Source organism: Aplysia californica, unplaced genomic scaffold (genome assembly GCF_000002075.1).
Source record: "Aplysia californica isolate F4 #8 unplaced genomic scaffold, AplCal3.0 scaffold00329, whole genome shotgun sequence".
Classification (NCBI taxonomy): domain Eukaryota; kingdom Metazoa; phylum Mollusca; class Gastropoda; order Aplysiida; family Aplysiidae; genus Aplysia; species Aplysia californica.
Window position 1 is genome coordinate 543,759 of NW_004797599.1, and position 17,864 is coordinate 561,622.

General features: G+C 42.9%; 2 protein-coding genes across 4 annotated transcripts in view; both read right to left on the reverse strand.

The window, feature by feature from the left end:
- The window catches only part of LOC101859873, a gene marked incomplete in the record, with an annotated part of 22,666 nt that extends 17,551 nt beyond the window's left edge, over nucleotides 1-5,115 (reverse strand). Inside the window, 1 exon segment of the mRNA XM_005102543.3 lies at nucleotides 2,961-5,115. Coding sequence (XP_005102600.2) covers nucleotides 2,961-3,992 — 1,032 coding nt within the window.
- Nucleotides 5,116-5,398: 283 nt separating this feature from the next.
- Nucleotides 5,399-17,864, reverse strand: part of LOC101857494 — a 16,202-nt gene continuing 3,736 nt past the window's right edge. The window contains exons 2-4 of one of the 3 annotated variants that reach the window (XM_005102535.3): nucleotides 12,849-12,976; nucleotides 10,504-10,722; nucleotides 5,399-8,838 (exon numbers count right to left, since the gene is read on the reverse strand). In XM_005102535.3, coding sequence (XP_005102592.1) covers nucleotides 6,850-8,838; nucleotides 10,504-10,722; nucleotides 12,849-12,959 — 2,319 coding nt within the window. In that variant the 5' untranslated portion in view covers nucleotides 12,960-12,976 and the 3' untranslated portion in view covers nucleotides 5,399-6,849. Of the gene's footprint in view, nucleotides 8,839-10,503; nucleotides 10,723-12,848; nucleotides 13,273-17,864 lie in introns of all 3 variants that reach the window. The other 2 variants (XM_005102534.3, XM_005102533.3) reach the window with 2 other exon arrangements.

The window sequence follows — 17,864 nt, forward strand, 5'->3', positions numbered from 1 at the left end:
AGAGAGAGAGAGAGAGAGAGAGAGAGAGAGAGAGAGAGAGACAGACAGACAGACGGACAAACAGACAGACAGACAGACAGACAGACAGAGACATAGACAGAGAGAGACAGAGAGGGAGTGCGGGAAGTGCAAGAGTATCGTTCGTTGGCCTATTTTAAGTATTCATGGGTCAAAGGTTCAGTAAATCGTAGCCCGGTTTACGCCCTCTGTGTAGTCTAATGCAGGTTAAAGGTTTCTCTACTCTAACTTCCAGGTCGTCGGGTACAATAGCGGCGGGGTTGTAGTGTACATTGAACCACAAGAAAGCGACCCGACTCGATCGGCTACGCCACAGACGCCGTTGAGACAGTCCTAACGTCCGCATAATCTCTTCGTCTATCACAGGCGTTAAAACACTGACGTACTGACAGGTTCTTTCGCTGTCTAGATCTACATTGTATAATTCTGAAGGCGCAAAATGTTCTCTTTCTGCAGGTGAACTAACATAAAATGGGTGTGAGGTGTGGGTGGGCAGTTACACGCAACGATAAATAGTATCAGATTCGTCGTATGAGAGAATTGTCCGTTTTGTCGAACTGTGTTGTCTGTTAAACACATTCCAATCTACCGTCCAGTTTTCTATCGACTGAGGAGATTCCTCATCATAAAGCCACCATGTCTCTTTGCGACGACAGCGATTTGCCGGCTGTCTATGTGAAGGTTTCAAGCTCTGGATCTAATGAATGAAAGGCGAACACTACCTCTAGATCCCAGAAGTCCCCCCCCTTTTTTTCCCTGTACATTTTGATATAGCAGAACAGTGTCTTTAGAAAAGGGTGGCCATACTGTAGGCCTACCGTGTTGTGTGTAGAACCGGAATCTTTGACTTGACTGCAGATGTAACGCACCGGGTGACCTTGATGCACAGCTTCACAATTGACGAACAACTAAATAATAAAATTGCTAAAATATAAATAATAATGCACCAAATCAGGTACTTCGCAAACAATTTTGCTTATATTGAGACGCTGATTCCGAATATGAAATCAGTTTTTACGTACGGTAATTATTAACAAAATTTGGAGTCCTGGGTTCAATTCTGCGCGGCTGCAAATTTCAAAGTGAATCTACGTCACAGCGCGTCTCCCTCAAATCTGAACGTGATCGAACGAAAAATATCAAGCAGCCCTTGATTTCTCGACCGAGTCTCCAAACCATCGTTCAATCGTCCAAATTTTGTACAATTTAGTGGTTACGCCTAACGATTTATCGTATGATCGCTAGATCGTCCTGTTTTTGTACAATTTATCGTTACGTATAACCGGGCCTTTTTAGAAACAGATTATTCTGATGCAATTTTTCTCGACGCAAACCTTCATGGTTTGTTGGCGGACACCCTTAGTCTAATACGGGGTGCCCACTATGGATGAGTCGCCCGACTCGATTGCCTAAAAAATAAACGTGTTTGTTTTTAGTCTCTGGCGATCGAGTCGTAGTGGGCACCCCGTAGATTATAGCGTAACTCTAGATTCGGAATAATGTCCTTTTTAGTTTAGGTTAGGCTCAGGTATAATACTTATTGTTGTTGCTGTTGCTGTTGTTGTTGTTGTTGTTGTTGTTGTTGTTGTTGTTGTTGGTGGTGGTGGTGGTGGTGGTGGTGGTTTTTCTTCTTCTTCTTCTTCTTCTTCTTCTTCTTCTTCTTCTTCTTCTTCTTCTTCTCCTCCTCCTCCTCCTCCTCCTCCTCATCATCATTATTGTTACAACTTGAGGTTGAGCATGAGACCGATTTTGGGTTATGCTTATGGTATACAGATTTGAGATTATAGTATGAATTTAGATTGGGCATAAGGTTCGTGATATAGACAACACGATCGTTGGAACAGTAGATCAGGATAGCAGCGGCTGTCAGCCATAGTTAACGACGGATCGTTATACCGTAGCGTCAGAGGTCTCCGAAGCAGAGATGGCACCTCCATTCAACCAGCCAAGGTTTGTGATCTCGCTATGTGTAGTGATAATGCTTGTGGTCAGGATTAAAACTTAGTGGTGCGGAAGGTACCTGTGAAATCATTTAAAGTTGTGATTGTTTCTGTGTCCCTGTAAAATCACACAGAGGTGTATCTTTTATTTGCACCTGTGAAATCACATCAAAATGCGTTTGTTTCTGTTTACCGGTAAAATCACGCCAATGTGTGTTTGTTTCTATTTACCGGTAAAATCACACCAATATGTGTTTGTTTCTGTTTTCCTGTAAAATCACGCCAATGTGTGTTTGTTTCTATTTACCGGTAAAATCACACCAATATGTGTATGTTTCTGTTTTCCTGTAAAATCACGCCAATGTGTGTTTGTTTCTATTTACCGGTAAAATCACACCAATATGTGTTTGTTTCTGTTTTCCTGTAAAATCACGCCAATGTGTGTTTGTTTCTATTTACCGGTAAAATCACACCAATATGTGTATGTTTCTGTTTTCCTGTAAAATCACGCCAATGCGTGTTTGTTTCTATTTACCGGTAAAATCACGCCAATATGTGTTTTGTTTCTGTTTCCCTGTAAAATCACGCCAATATGTGTTTGTTTCTGTTTCCCTGTAAAATCACACCAATGTGTGTTTGTTTCTGTTTCCCTGTAAAATCACGCCAATTTGTGTTTGTTTCTATTTACCGGTAAAATCACGCCAATATGTGTTTTGTTTCTGTTTCCCTGTAAAATCACGACAATTTGTGTTTGTTTCTATTTCCCTGTAAAATCACGCCAATGTGTGTTTGTCTCTGTTTTCCTGTAAAATCACGCCAATGTGTGTTTGTTTCTGTTTACCTCTAAAATCATGTCAAAATGCATTTATTTGTGTGGAATCACGTAAAGATGTGTTTATTTCTATGTATCTGTGGAATCACGCTAAAGTGAATTTGTTTCTGTGTTCTCAAGTAAAAATGAATCCCGACAAAGAACTTGGACCAGCTGTTCCCACGACTTACCTGCCAGGAGTAGATGCTACAGTCCGAGTAGACACACGTAACAATGCTGTCCTTCTCGTCCACAGCGATGGCCGAAGTGACCACTTCCGGGATGGAGTCCACCTTGGGCCTGGTTTGAGGGCCGAGCATTTCATTGAGCGACACGGCGGCAACGATCTGGAGATTATCCGGAGAACAGATCTTGACAATTCCTTCTGGACACCCCAGGAACAGTAGATCCATGCCGTAACGCACGCACGTTAACTGGGTATCGATCTTGGCGGCTTTGTCAATTAGAATCCCCCCGAGTTTCATCTCACAGAGGTATCCACACGCTGTGACGGTGTACGCCTCTTTCTCGTGCTTACCCTTGCCGCTCACGATGTCGACGAAAGTATACTCACTCTGACACCCGAGCAATACTGCGCGTTTTTCCTCCAGGATGTTTGTCTCGTACTCTGTGGAACCAGCGTCTTCCATGGAGAAGAGAGTGATCTTCCGATGGCCGCACACGATCGCGTACGAACCGTCTTTGAGTATGGTCATGGCCCGTGGACTGGTCTGCCATCTCGACTGAGCTGCCTTTTCGCCTTTGATGTAATCGTAGACAGACACCATCAGATCCTGTGATCCCAGAAGAACTAAAAGCGTTTTCCTCGGATGGAAAGCGATAGCTCGCGCCCCTCGGGTGTGGCACACTAGGAACTGATTGACTTGCTTGAATTCTTTGACCATCCACACAGACACATGTGGTTTTAAGCCGCTTTCACCAAACGCCACGAGCCTATCGTCCGGAGAAAAAGCCGTGCAGGTGATGCACTGGGTCGTGGACGGTGTCTCGATAAATTTTTGTTCATGTGTTCTCGGGTTTAGTAAAACAAGCATGCACGCAGCCGGGAAGGCCACGTGGCCTGTGAGTTGATTGGAAGCTAAGGCATTAGGGGAGGTGCATGTGACCCCTAAGACATGTTCTAAGACGAACTCGTCAGAGTTGACAGTTTTGTTACTCCTCCCAAGGCTTGGGCTCACGATCCTTCTTTCGTCACTCATCATAGCTAGGACCACGTTTGGTAGATCCTCACAACAACATATTTTGCGGTTACTGCTCGAGATAAGAGAAGAATCGATTCTGAATATAAAAAAACACTTCTCCACAAGAGGACAAAACACTTGCGATATGCTAAACCAGACCCAAACCTGTTTTGGTAGCACACTTTGATCTATTTAGACCCATCTAGATCTAGATGTAGATCTAGATCTATCTAGATCTAGATTTTAGATCTAGGTTCTAGATCTAGGTCTGTACATTTAGATTCTAGATATCTAGATCTAAGAAGCTCTTGAGATGTGGTAGAACTAACTAGAGATTTCTTTCTTTTGGAATTCACAAAAGGCAATTAGTCCTGTTGGCTGTACCTGTCTAAACCCTCCTAAACCTGACTTCACCTGCCTGCTGCCAACCAAAATAAGTTGCTAAGATGTTTGCGAAGGAACTTTTCCCCTACTAATGAAATGGAGGGTCTGCCATTGTTTTTGAGATGTGAAATTGTAATGAAACGTCATAGCGAGAAATTCCCCGTTCGTCAATGACGCTTATCCGTGCACTATTTAATTATGTATCTTACTAGATCTATATCTAGGTCTAGATCTAATTATGACTTATTAAATGCGAAGTAGTAAAGAGTGTTGAAAGTGAAAGGGCTGAGAACTTGGTCTTTTTCCAGCGCAACACAAAAGAAGTGAATTTGATTTCAATGTAAGGGAATTTATTTCAAAGTATATCTCCGTCTTTCTGCAGGCATGCTGTGTCGAACTCTAAGTATGTCTTTGTAGGCAGTTTTTAAGCAGCCAACTTTAGTGTTGATCTGAATTGTGTCGAAAGGAATGCAACATTTATAATTTTTAAAAAAAGAATAATCAGAAGGCGACTACGGTATGCGTCATTCAATACCAAGGCTGTTTTGGGTTTAAGGAAGGGCAAAACATGCCAAACTTTGGACACGTGGCTCTCTTACCAGCAGGAATTTGGTTCTCTTTAGAACCGTACCCATTCCATGGCAAAGTTTTGCCCTCAGGCGATGGAGTGTGAGTGTGCTCAGTAATTATTTTTTATTTCTGTGTGCGCTCTCCAAGCTTGTGCATATTTATGTACCATATGCAGTTTCACAGGAGATGTGATTATGCTGGTGGTATATGAAATGAGTAGATTAGACAAATTAGACTGGCATGTAAGACAGACAGACAAACAAACTGACAGAAAGACAGATAGATAGATAGATAGATAGATAGATAGATAGATAGATAGATAGATAGATAGATTGATAGATAGATATATAGATAGATAGATAGATAGATAGATAGATAGATAGATAGATAAATAGATAGATAGATAGACAGACAGACAGATAGACAGAAAGAGAGATAGTAACGTGTTATTGAAAAGGTTATAAACTGCATCATCCACTGAAATATTGTTTTTATTGCTTTACAATTTACATTCAACATGTTGCAGTATCTGTTTCCAAACAAATTCTGAATCATTCACGGCTGAGAGGAAATCACTCTGCCCACTTAACATATCTTAGAAGAGAGAAGTGTAGCCAGTTGTAGGGGACATTTTTTTGTTGGAAAGGGGGTGGGGGGATGGAATTAGAGGTAACGGCTAATGTTCAGCAACTCTATCTTCCGTATCACATTTTATTTCCTTATTACTAAAATTGGAAACTGTGGTTACAGCAATGGAAGAAGTAGCGGGCATAGTCAAACAAGAAATAACCGTTACCTGCATCTGTTGTAGCAGTTTATAATGAGCAAGGGGGACAATATGGGATGTCTAACAAACTAATTGCGAAATGTAACGTAAATAATTACTCAGCCAAAACCAGCCAAGGCAAAGGGTACCGTACACCACTTTAAGCCCTCGTGAGCTTTCATGTTCTTGGCTACAGGGAAACATATTTGAGATAGAAATTTTAAGGCGGTCTCTGTCCTGTCTATATATCGTGTTGAAATGAATTTTAAAACCCTTCAGCAACATTCATTACAAGGTATGTTCAACTGTGGAGACTCCAAATTTAACGTCCATCTACCATAGGAATGAGTCAAATGGGTAAAGAACCTTAGAATCTCGTCCAAAACAACTCACATTCAGACTTGCCATTTAAAGAATCGAACCAGGGTTATCCAGCTCCGCAGTCCATATATCATTATACCAACTGAGCTAACGGTGTGCTCCCTTCAGCAATACAAGCAGCTGTGTAACTGTGACGTACTAAAGTCTGCACAGCGGCGCACGGGATAGACAACTTAAAGTCTCTCGATCGGGATTTAAAGCAGGACCTCTGTGTCTGCGATAGGCGCAATAGCACTTCAGTGTATTCGGCATATCCCTACATAATGAACAATGACAGCTGGGTAGACGTGCACTGTATGATTTGCAATCTGCTGCTTGATTCTTGAATGCTTCTGTATTTTGGATTTACTCGAAGTACTGAATAACCCTGGCCACGCTAATCTACAATCTAGTAGTCGATGTGTCAGTTTAACATCCCTTTCAACACTGTAACGTTATTTAAGAGGGGGACCTCTACAACGTCCATCTCTAACAGCAGTCTACCAAATAAGTTCTGTTCGGGATTCGAATCAGCCGTCTACCCTTAAGTCCCGCATAGTACCAACTGAGCTGACAAAACGCCTCTTTCATAACACCTAGTCGAGACACAACAGTCGTCTATTTCTCCAGAATCAAACGAGGCAGAACTTTGTTCTCTTTACTCAAGTTCACTCACCAGAGATTTGATTGAGTCAAAGAGACTCAAATTGGATCTGAACATAAACGTTCCACATTCTACACCGAGAACGCTACCATTGTGTCCAGGAGGAGGCGGCGGCCTGGTCCCGAAGTCTAGACCTAGGAGTCGTCATTGTCCGCGGAACAGGAAGGGGCGGAGCTCGGTGTCCAGTCAGTGTTCCGAGAACACCGAGATTTGATGGACTTCAAGAAGCGGCAGCATCGGTCCCTGAACGTGTTGTTGTAGAAGCCGTAGATGATGGGGTTCACAGCGTTGTTGATGAAGAAGGAGCGGATGAGGAAGTGCTGGGCACCAAAGTAGACCGAGTCCCAGCACATGAGAGAGGCGTGCTGAGACGAGTTGAGAGTTTTGAAGATCTGGATAACCAGATGCGGGAGGTAACTCAGGACAAAGCTTAACGTGACCAGCAGCATCATTATGCTGACTTTCGTCGAGAGGATTTCTTTGGCAATAGACTTTTTTCCAATAAATTTTGACAGGGATATCGCTATGCTAGCAGCTCGATACTTACTTCTTTGTCCAAAGGACGTGTTTGGGGATATTTTGTCGTTGGAGGTGTCACATGAGTCGCCATGGATGTGGAGCAGGTTGGGCTCACTGCTGGCAGAGTAAGCTGTGGACAGTGCAGCAATAGGCTCCGGCTGCTCTTCAAACGTAACGTTGTGGGAGCGAGTCACGGGAGTAAGTCGTGTGGCAGTGACGTAGGTTGACGAGTTGCTTATTACGTCAACAGGAATTGGCAATGTGTCACATGTGTTGTTGTCTTCTGGGTTATTTATTACCACCACCAACGACGTTCTTGTAGAATCACCTCGAGATTTATAATCGAAATTGGACCGAGACAGAGAATATGGCAATGTATTCGTTGTTGAAAAGGTCGGCTCGCAGAGTGACGGTTCACTGTTCCATCGGTGAACTAGGCTTGAACCTTGTGCTTTAAGAGTGTGATAGGAGCAGCTCTTGTTTCGCGCACTTTTGTGCAATAACTCAGTTCGTCTGAGAGAGTTTTGTTCTTGTGTACTAAATGACCTTGCCGTACTGACTTTTCTGCTGGAAACCCCTGTGTTCACACAGATCTTTCTAGAAAACGCGTCAAAGTCCGTGTCTTCTGAGACAGAGAGAAAGTTATTAAGACTCATGTCGCCCGTGGGGTGTCTCTTCCGCGTACCGTGCGGAGTGCCGGTCAGAGAGATGATCTCGTGTCCAGAGAAGATGTCGTCAGTTGAGTTACTCATCATCTGCTCGGACTCCTCAAAGATTGGATTGACATCACGCGAGAAAAGTCGGACGAAAGTATTTTTACTTGTGGATGAGGCGGTGGTGGTCTTTCCTGTATCACTGGCATAGTGATCTGGTTCTGTGGGGGGGCCCAGTAAAGACCGCCCAACGCCTGAAGTACCATTCCTAGATTTATTCTTGTCTTTCTGACCATGGCGTTTTTTCTTCATGCCCATGGCTGGAAGTTGGTGTGTACCTGAAAACGTTGAGGAATCTGAGTCTCTTGACAAGTTTACTTTGGATAAACTTTGGACAACTTCGGAGATGGACGCCCCATTTATTTTTGACCCACTTTGGACAGCATCGGAGACGGACACCTCACTCGGTGGAGGGTTAGCAGGCAGCGTTGAAGAGGCCGAATCTTTGTCCGACTGAACCTGCTGAACCCTATGGCTGATCGAGCCTTCGAGGGAGTTCGCAGACAATTTTTCGCGCCGTCTCTGCTGCAAGACGATCTTGTACAACACAAACCCGTATACCACCGCCAGGATCACGATACAGACAACGAACAACACGAAAAGGAAGAACTGGTAGGCGGTTGTGAAGGTGTCACCCTTCCAGGCGTCGTCGATGGTACACTCGTAGAGCACTAGACCCCGGATGAGGACCGTGCGCCGGCCGTAGAGCACCAGAGCGGGAGCGGCGACGACGGCAGCAATGAGAGCGAGACCCCCGACCAAGAACTTGCTCTCTCTCACGGACATCTGTCGGCGGCATGGTCTACAGATCCGACGGAATCGATCCACGCCCACGGCCACCAGGACACAGATGGAGCCACTGGCGGTGAACGTCGTGAGGAAACGGATCAGCTGGGAAGGAAAGAGAGAATAAACGAAAGAATGGTGTTTTAACGTATCGGTGAATGAATGAAACGTTTGATCAATGGATTTATAATTGGCTGATTGTCTGAATGGACGGGCAAAAGGAGCGAATGAATTAATTCACAATGAATGAATGAAATATTATATGTTAGAATGAAACACACCCCCCTTGACAAAGTGATGAAACTTCAGAATCATCTTTACACCGAGAGACATAATATAAAATGCTTTGAGCACGTTGTGAGAATGCGGACACAGAAGCCTTCCTCAAAGGCCAGCAATTTGAGATTCAATTGCTTCAAAGCAAGAGGAAAACCAAAGAAAAGATGAGTCAAAAACGTGAAAAAGACCCAACAAAGGAAAGTCATGATGATCCAAAATGCAGCACACATATCCCACACCCGACATTTGCATCTCCTTTCGACACCTTATGGTACACGTGAAGGAAAAAACTAAAAATGTAAAGTGCACTTTGTTAAGAAGGGATCTACTTAGCAACAAAAGCTTAATACAAATAATTATTTCGTGATAAATTTTTCTCTTTTGCTTATCAAACATCCGGCGTCTATGGTGTAGCAACTGCCTCTGAAATGTTCTAAATTGTGTCGATGTGGGTGTAAAACACCAATATAAAAACCAGCAATCTTTCGAACAATCACATACACCTTTAAAGATCCAGTGACACTTGAACATATAGACTATTGCCCCCCCCCCCCCCAAAAAAAAAAGAAAGAAAAAAAGAAATATCAGGTCGCTCAATGTACTATTAGAATGGCTTTCAATGATAGGTTTTTGTGATTAGGTAAACTCAATCCACAATTAATATTAATGAAGGTAGGTTACCTAGTAAAAATAAAAGTATAGTTAGCTGCAAGGTACCGCTTTGGACTACTTTACATCGCAACGCACTGAAGAATACATGTAGCTAGTAGGTAGTTGTCGGTCTTGGATGAAACCACAAACTTTTGTTATATAAAAGTAATATCCCAGACCGGGCACTGTCGTGGACACCGTTCTTTGAACTTCGGAGCAAAACACCTCGGTCATGGAAAAACTTTGCTACTCAAGTGCGCACCATGGAAATGCCAATGAAGATCAAAACACCAGCCAAGTGCACGCGGCACGTTTCTCTTTTTGGATTTTATTAGGTTCCAAATTGAGTCAAATGGTGCGCTTCACAATGAACCAGAATTACGTCAGAGTGCATAGTCTTGGTTATTATATGAGTCTATGGCACCTATTAACATTGCTACGCCCTACTTTACACCTCTATCGCACTTTTAATTACCGATAGATGCCGATTAATATGTGAAACGAACCGGAATAACTTTACAGATATAAAACTATGGAAGCTGCGAGAGGCCACATGTTTGACAAAAATGACACACTAAAAACGACAAGTCTTCACACACACACACACACACACACACACACACACACACACACACACACACACATACACACACACACACACACACAAACACACACGAAAAGAAAAATACTTTGAACATTTTAACAAAACACTCCGAATGGACCCAAACCATCTACATCTAGTGTAATTAATTTCTGGTGTTGAAGTTTGTTTTTTCGCCCCAATATTTTTTGGTATTGTTTTTTTCTTAAACATATTTTAGTGCATGGAAAACGTCTCACCTTGCAGTAAACTGAAATGTTCAAGGTCATGTCGTATCTTAGGTCGACAATCTCGAAGGGTATACAGAGGACACAACTGATGAGGTCCAGAGAAGACATGGCCATGATGAAGATCTTAGCAGAAGAAGCGGCGAAGCGAAAGCCATAGACAAGCAGCACTAGCAGGTTTCCAGGCAGGCCCAGGGCTACGATAGTCCCCAGGAGAAGGAAGGTCGGCATCTGTTGTCACAGTCCCACAGGGGTACAGTTGACCAGAAGGGGGGGGGGGTTAGGGTGAGGGGGGGGAGGGATGGATGGAGGAATGAGGGGGGGGGGAGGTAGAGGAAGGGGAGATTGTGGAGGGAGGGAGAGAGGGTGGTGGATGGGGAAGAGGGAGGGAGGGGGTGGGGTAGAGGGGGAAATAGAGCGGGGGGTAGGGGGATGGAGAGGGAGAGGAAGAGGGAGAGGAAGAGGGAGGGAAGAATATGACGTCATTTTCAATAAGTTTATCAATGACAATTTTGTCACCAGCGGCCAGCTGTTCAAGTATCAGCCTGTGCCTGAATCGTATTGCCGCCGGCCACCTGGGCAGTCTGTCATGTCTGCACCCCACTAACCATAACATTTTGTAAATAAACTCACTGAAAACTACAAACTATCGTGAAGTTGATCTCAAACTCAAGACACGGAGCTGTTATTATAAACAATTTTAAAATGAATGACGAATGACTCTCCTCTAGCTAGATTTTGAAGTCCACAAAAATAAACATGTTTACCAAGATTGCGTCCTTATTTTATTCGTCTTTTCATAAAGAAGACCGAAAACTATCAGTTTTAACTGACCGTGTAATTCCCCCTTAAAATGTATTGCTTCCAGCTGAACCGACAGTAATTGGCTTTGATCTTCCCACATTCATAATTTTTAATTACAAGGCCGACTGAGGGGCTAGACTGTGACTGCTCGCAAGCTGGATATGGCTCGAGGACCGTGGTTTGCCCCGTGCCTGCTGTACTACCTGTCCCCTCAAGATAACAGTTATAAGTAGTTTTAAATAGCAATGTGTTGAACGCAAGTTCTCGCTCAACAGCAAGCTCAATGCACTTTACAAACTACTGTGAATTATTACCCTAGCAGACCTGATGGCACTTTGAAACAATCTCAACTTCTTAGGAAGCATACAGTACAATATTACCATTTTATAGGCGCTTACAAGCTCTTTCGCTGTTTGAGAAAAGGTAAGATAATACTTTATAATCCCAGAGGAAAATTTTTCTTGGCTGTACAGGACCGTAAAAACACATGCAGGTATACATAAAAAATCTAAAGTATATATTACTCTAATTAAAATTCAACATGAAAAGAGAAGTAAAGCTGACAAAATGTACATATCACATCAGATGTATCATTCAACCACAAGCAGGAATTTGATGACAAGACCTCTGGAGTTATATACTCGTATATACATACTCTAAAGAGCAATACACATTATGTTTATTCTGACAATAGCCTTGTGCCGGATGGTAAAACACTTTATTTTATCTTTCTTTCTTTGTTTTGGGGGTATATAACTGCCCCTGCATGATCTTACAATTTACGTGGAAAGTGGGTGTGATGGGTCGTTTATAATGCCTTTTATCTTTGTTATAATTGTGGTGTTATACATTTCATCAATTCTAGTAAAATCATATCCAAAGATCTTGCTGGCTTCTTAACGGTTCTGTCAAATTTTTCTTTATCTTTCACCTTACAATTCCCAGCCCAGCAGCCAACACAAAACAATAGCACGCTTTCAATCATAGAATGGTGCAAAAGAGAAGGACATAATCTTATTACCAACACGGAATCTTCTTAATTTTCTTAAAAGGAACATTCTTTGATTTACTTTTTTATGCACAAGAGCAGCGTGGGGAAGCCAGTCAAGTTTGTTATCAATTGTTACGCCAAGATACTTGTGAGAGCTTACTACCTCCACTTTAATAAATTGTGGTTGCAATTGGTCTTTTTTTAAAACTCTAAAGTCTTATATTAATTCCTTTGTCTTTTTTACATTCAGTAAAAGGACGTGGTTATCACACTGATTTGTAAATACATTTACAGCGTCCCTGTATCCATTCTCATTTGTTTTTATAAGGCCTCGTAGAGTGGAATCATCCGGAAATTTTATTAGATTGATGTTTTTGTTCTCAAAAGTACTGTATAGTCGTTGGTGTTGAGCGTAAACGCGGAGTGGGAGAAGTGAAGAGAATTTGTGTAAAGTGCCTTTCTAAAAAGACACAACAACGTCGGGTCTGAGGCGTGAACCCCCGAACCCGCAGCCTCATAATTGCGAGTCCGGTGACCTAACCACTAGGCCAAGAGCAGTCACCTTGTACACAGTCTCCTGCTGCTCTGCCTCCAGCAATCGGCTCCAGAGCTCTGCATCACTCATGTTGTTTCCAGCTTCCTTCAGGTCCAGAGAGCAGTTGGCGCCACGCATCCTGGCTGGCTGGCTGGCTAGGCACAGGGGTCAAGGACACGGGGATCAGGACACAGAGGTCAAGTTTAAAGGATTAGGACACAGGACGCAGGGTTAGGGCATAGGGGTAAGACAAAGGGTCAGGATACGTAAGTAGTTTACCGGACACCGGATTAGATTATAGGACACAGGGTTAGGTTATTGGACACAGGTTTGATTAAAGGACACAGGGTTAAGTTTTAGGGCATAGGGAAGGACACAAGGTTAGGACATAAGATCAGGACTTATGGTTTAGGACACAGGGTCAGGTCACTGCTGGGCACAAGATCAGAATCTGGAATACCAACACAGATCAGTAATTAAAACTTCAGGTAAAAGTAGACTTGAGCACTCCAGTAAGAATATGCTGACCTACTGTGTATATTAAGGGGGGGGGGGTGTATTCACTCTCTGCAAGGTGGCTTGGGAATCGCTATGACCTTATTCTCAAAATACGGTTTCAAGATATATATATATATATATATATATATATATATATATATATATATATATATGTGTGTGTGTGTGTGTGTGTGTGTGTGTGTGTGTGTGTGTGTGTGTGTGTGTGTGTGTGTGTGTGTGTGTGTGTGTGTGTTCCAGTAAGAATACGTACCTAGTGAATACACGTAATCACTGATTATTTTTGTGAATACACGAAATCCCCGTTTCACTCAGGGATTTCACTTAATCATTGAAGTTTCTAGGGATTATGCGAAGTCCCTCATATTAGACCTATCATTTTACATGCTCTTACTATTGAGCATTCAGTGAATTCACGTAATAGCCTCTCCACTGTACAGTGATCCAGTTTGGTGTACCACAAACACTCGTAGTTATAAGCGAGCTTGTTTTGAACAACAAATATTGTCAAGAGCTCCCACATCTCAACTGGCCATGGTGGAAGAGACCGGATGCTGAAAGAACTACAAAAGAAATACATGCAAACATTTAAACTAAAGCCGTTGAGCTGTTCAAGTCACTGTGTCTAGAATGTCAAAGGAAACGAAAACAGCCGATGACGAAGGGTGTTGTCGTACGTCCAATATTCACCAAGGAGTTCTCGTCAAGGGGTCAGGTAGATCTTATTGACATACAAAGCATGCAGAGTGGATCCAGTAAGAAATGGATCATGGTGTACCAGGATCACTTGACGAAGTTTTGCATCCTTCTAGCCTTGACGTCTTAAAGAGCTGCAGAGGTCGCTTTTCATTTACTGGACATTTTTCTGCTCATTGGTGCACCCGTTATTCTACAAAGCGATAACGGATTCAAGTTCACTTCACAGGTCATCACAGAGCTGAAGGAAGTTTGGCCAAACCTGAAAATGGTGCATGGTAAGCCTTGCCATCCCCAAAGTCAGAGGTCGGCTGAGCGAGGAAATGGTGATATTAAAGATATGCTCGTACCTTGGATGGCTGATACTGACTCACAGGACTGGTCTACAGGCATCAAATGTGTTCAGTTCCGGTAAAATAATGCTCTTCATTCCGGGATAAAGTGCTCTCCATATTCTGCAATGTTTGGCTGTGGAGCTCGTGTTGGACTTTCTACTTCGACTTTGCCGGAGGAAGTGATTGCTCGGATGGAGACTGAGGAAGATTTTTCTTGCTGTCAATGAAAACTCTCTCTCCCTAACTGATGGGGCTGCAAACCAGATCCAAGCTACAAGCAATGAAACACCAACAGTTGGTGTTCTACTTCCAGTCGAACTTGAAAGCACATCAGCACAAGACATCGATCTACCCACAGGACCTTCCTTGCCCACAACAACACCATCAGCATACGATGTTGACAGTCATGGCTCCTCTGCTGAAAACCTTAGGGTAGAAGAACGCATCAAACAAATAAAAATGCGTCGTCGTGAAGCAGCAATTGCACAAACTTCCCATGTAGAAAGAATGGTTAAAAGAAGTCCTGTAGATATGTGAGCTGGCAAACAAGGAGACAACGTGTGTAAGCCAGTTCGACTTGTTGATCGAGGGAGAGGCGATCCTAGAAATATCCTTGGTGTCATAATTGACAGACGAGAAGACACAGACCAATATAAGATAGCCGTAAAAGCTGGTATTCTCAGTGGTTTGTATTCCAGAAATAAGTTCGATCTGTGCCCTGAGCGTCTTCTGAATACTGGCGACATAAACACCAAAAAAATTGTTTCACTGCGTTCGGCGGTGATTTAACAATCCTCTTCAGGTGAACAAGGCGTCACAAGATGCTACTGTACTCCTGCCAAAAATTGTAGTTCGAGGCGATGCAAATGCCGCAAAGCAGGGTTTCGGTGTAACTCATGCTGTCATAGCAGCCTCAATTGTTGTAACAAGTGACGACGTCGATGGATTTTAGTCTTAAGTTTTTAACTGAAAACTGAAACATCAACAATGGTGTCTGCCATTTAAAAATGAATGCTTTGTTTTTAGATTGTGGAGCAGGTGTGTATATGTGAGAGAGTTAGTTAGTTATAGTAGAGGGTTTTACGGCGCTCGCAACTGCATAAGGTCATATGAGCGCCAAGGGGTGGATGTCAACAAAGAAATCCTTACAGGAAATCAGACTTGCTCTGCTCATCTCACTAGCTTCAGCATCACAAAGTCTGCTTTGACTATTAAGGCACCCCGGAAATATCAGGTCACAAGAGAGTGACAAACATACAAGAGAAGTAGAGGAAAATGACAATAGTAAGGATTAAAAAAAGAAAAAGCAGCAGTTCCCTGTTGTACATCTAGATCAGGCACAGTTATGAGCGTGACATGATGAATCAGCCCACTTACAATTCTACTGTGCTTGAAGGAGGAATGTCCCCCCTTTGGGAATGACCTAAAGACACTACAGTCAGTGTGACACTGCCCCCGGGGGGGGATGTGTGTGTGTGAGAGAGAGAGAGAGAGAGAGAGAGAGAGAGAGAGAGAGAGAGAGAGAGAGAGAGAGAGAGAGAGAGAGAGAGAGGGGGGGGGGGTTACAGTATCTTTTACCGAACTGAATATTTAAGCAATAAACTTCTGCATATTACTGTAATGTCTGATCAGGGATTACGCGTAATTACTGTGACCATTTTTCAGGGATTTCACGTAATTCCTGAATATTTCTGTGATTACGTGAAATCTCCGAGTGAAACAGGGATTACGCGTTTTTACTGAAATATTCAGTTCACTAAATACGCATAGTATATATAATAACATACTGGTTCAAATTTGATTTTTACCGAACTTCATTCTATAATTTAAACCCAACGTGGTCTAGCAATATTGGGGGTTTTTTTGTATGGCATCTGGTTCAGTCAAATGCTACAGACAGAGAACTGGTGTCTGCGGTGTAGTCGTTAAGTCTTTCGTTGTTGCTCTCAGGAGACCTGAGTTCGATTCCCAAATGGAAAGAACATTATTTTATCCAAAATCTCGGTCTTTCTGCTGGTATGTTGCTTATTTCCCAGCCTGGGTTGACCCTGACAGGCCTCCTAAAATATGATCTAAACTGTGTTGATGGGACGGTAACAGTACCAACATAACATTTTTTTAATTAAGAAAAAATAGAGTTTGCACTACCCTGCCTTGTTGATTCACCTTTTCGTGGGATACGAGAAGTTAAGCGGAGATGAAGTTTTGGCGAGCTCAGAAAACCACTCCGCGCAACAGCCACTTGTGTTGGGCGACACTTACAGGTTTCCGGTCTTCTTTTAGTTTTAGAGTTAGGTCATATAAGTATAAGTGCCAAAGATTAGAGGTGTAACTAGAGAGAAACATAAGAAACACGAACAAGATGAAGACGGAATGAAAAGGACCATAGCTGTTTGCAGGGGGTGGCTCGTTGGGCTAAAAAGTGGACGTGCACATTATTAAGCTATCGCGTGCTGAAGAAAGTCAAGAGCATAGTAAATTAGACGGTGCATAATTGTAGGATCTTTGTTTTGGTGAGGGAGGACCTCGTGCTTTTATTTTCATTCTTTCTACTTGTCGCTTTAATTTCTAGTACTAAATTTGTTTGTTAGCTAAACATCAATTTCGTTCATCCTGTATTGGAACTGAACACTCTAGTAATAACTTTCACTACTCCACTACAAAACCATTCAAGGCAACACTCGTAGAACGGTCACGTTCACCTCCCTCAGGTTCACGGTCACAGAGTCACTTAAAATAGTGGCAAGGCAATGAACCAATCACAATTGACTTGAGCACTCCGCTGGATTGCTCAGGGGCTCACCTAATATTGGCAAAGAATAGTGTACGGTCTATCGCGTTTATTTTTTGTTTTAGACTGCCTACTGAGGGCTATGTTTCGGCACTACTCGGTGGGAGCACATTTGAGATGTGTCGTCTTATTAATATTAATGTACCGCCAAACTCACTACGAGTGTCGTCATCGCTTAGGTTATCCCCAAGAGCGATTTATAGGTCAGGTTACCCTGTTGAATATCCTATTATGTAAAGCTAAAGCGCGTGGACTTTGGCATGGTATAGTAGATGTTTTACGGCGCTATAGACACAGAAATGACAGTTATGGCAACAGTGAGGACCTTGTTTTGGTATAATATTTAGCTAGCGTTTGTTTCTTACTTCTTTTACTGTATTATTGTGGGTGTTTTACGTAATAGAACATTGAAAAATTATGGGCGGTACTGCACGACCGTGCTCTATGGACGAACCGCGCCTGGCTGTTTGATAGGAAAGGAGGAGCAAACCAGACCAGAGCACCCGCCAGCCATGCACGCACATTCCGTTCTTCATTTCACTTCCGTACACAATACACCGATAGAGGAAGATCTCGCCTCGTCGCACGGCTGCGAACTGCGAATACACGTACATAGTGTACAGGGGCGAAGGCTGACTTGTTTGACAGGGTAATCAAAGTGAAATGGGACCAGATAGGGCCTGTAGATATCACACAAGAATCTTA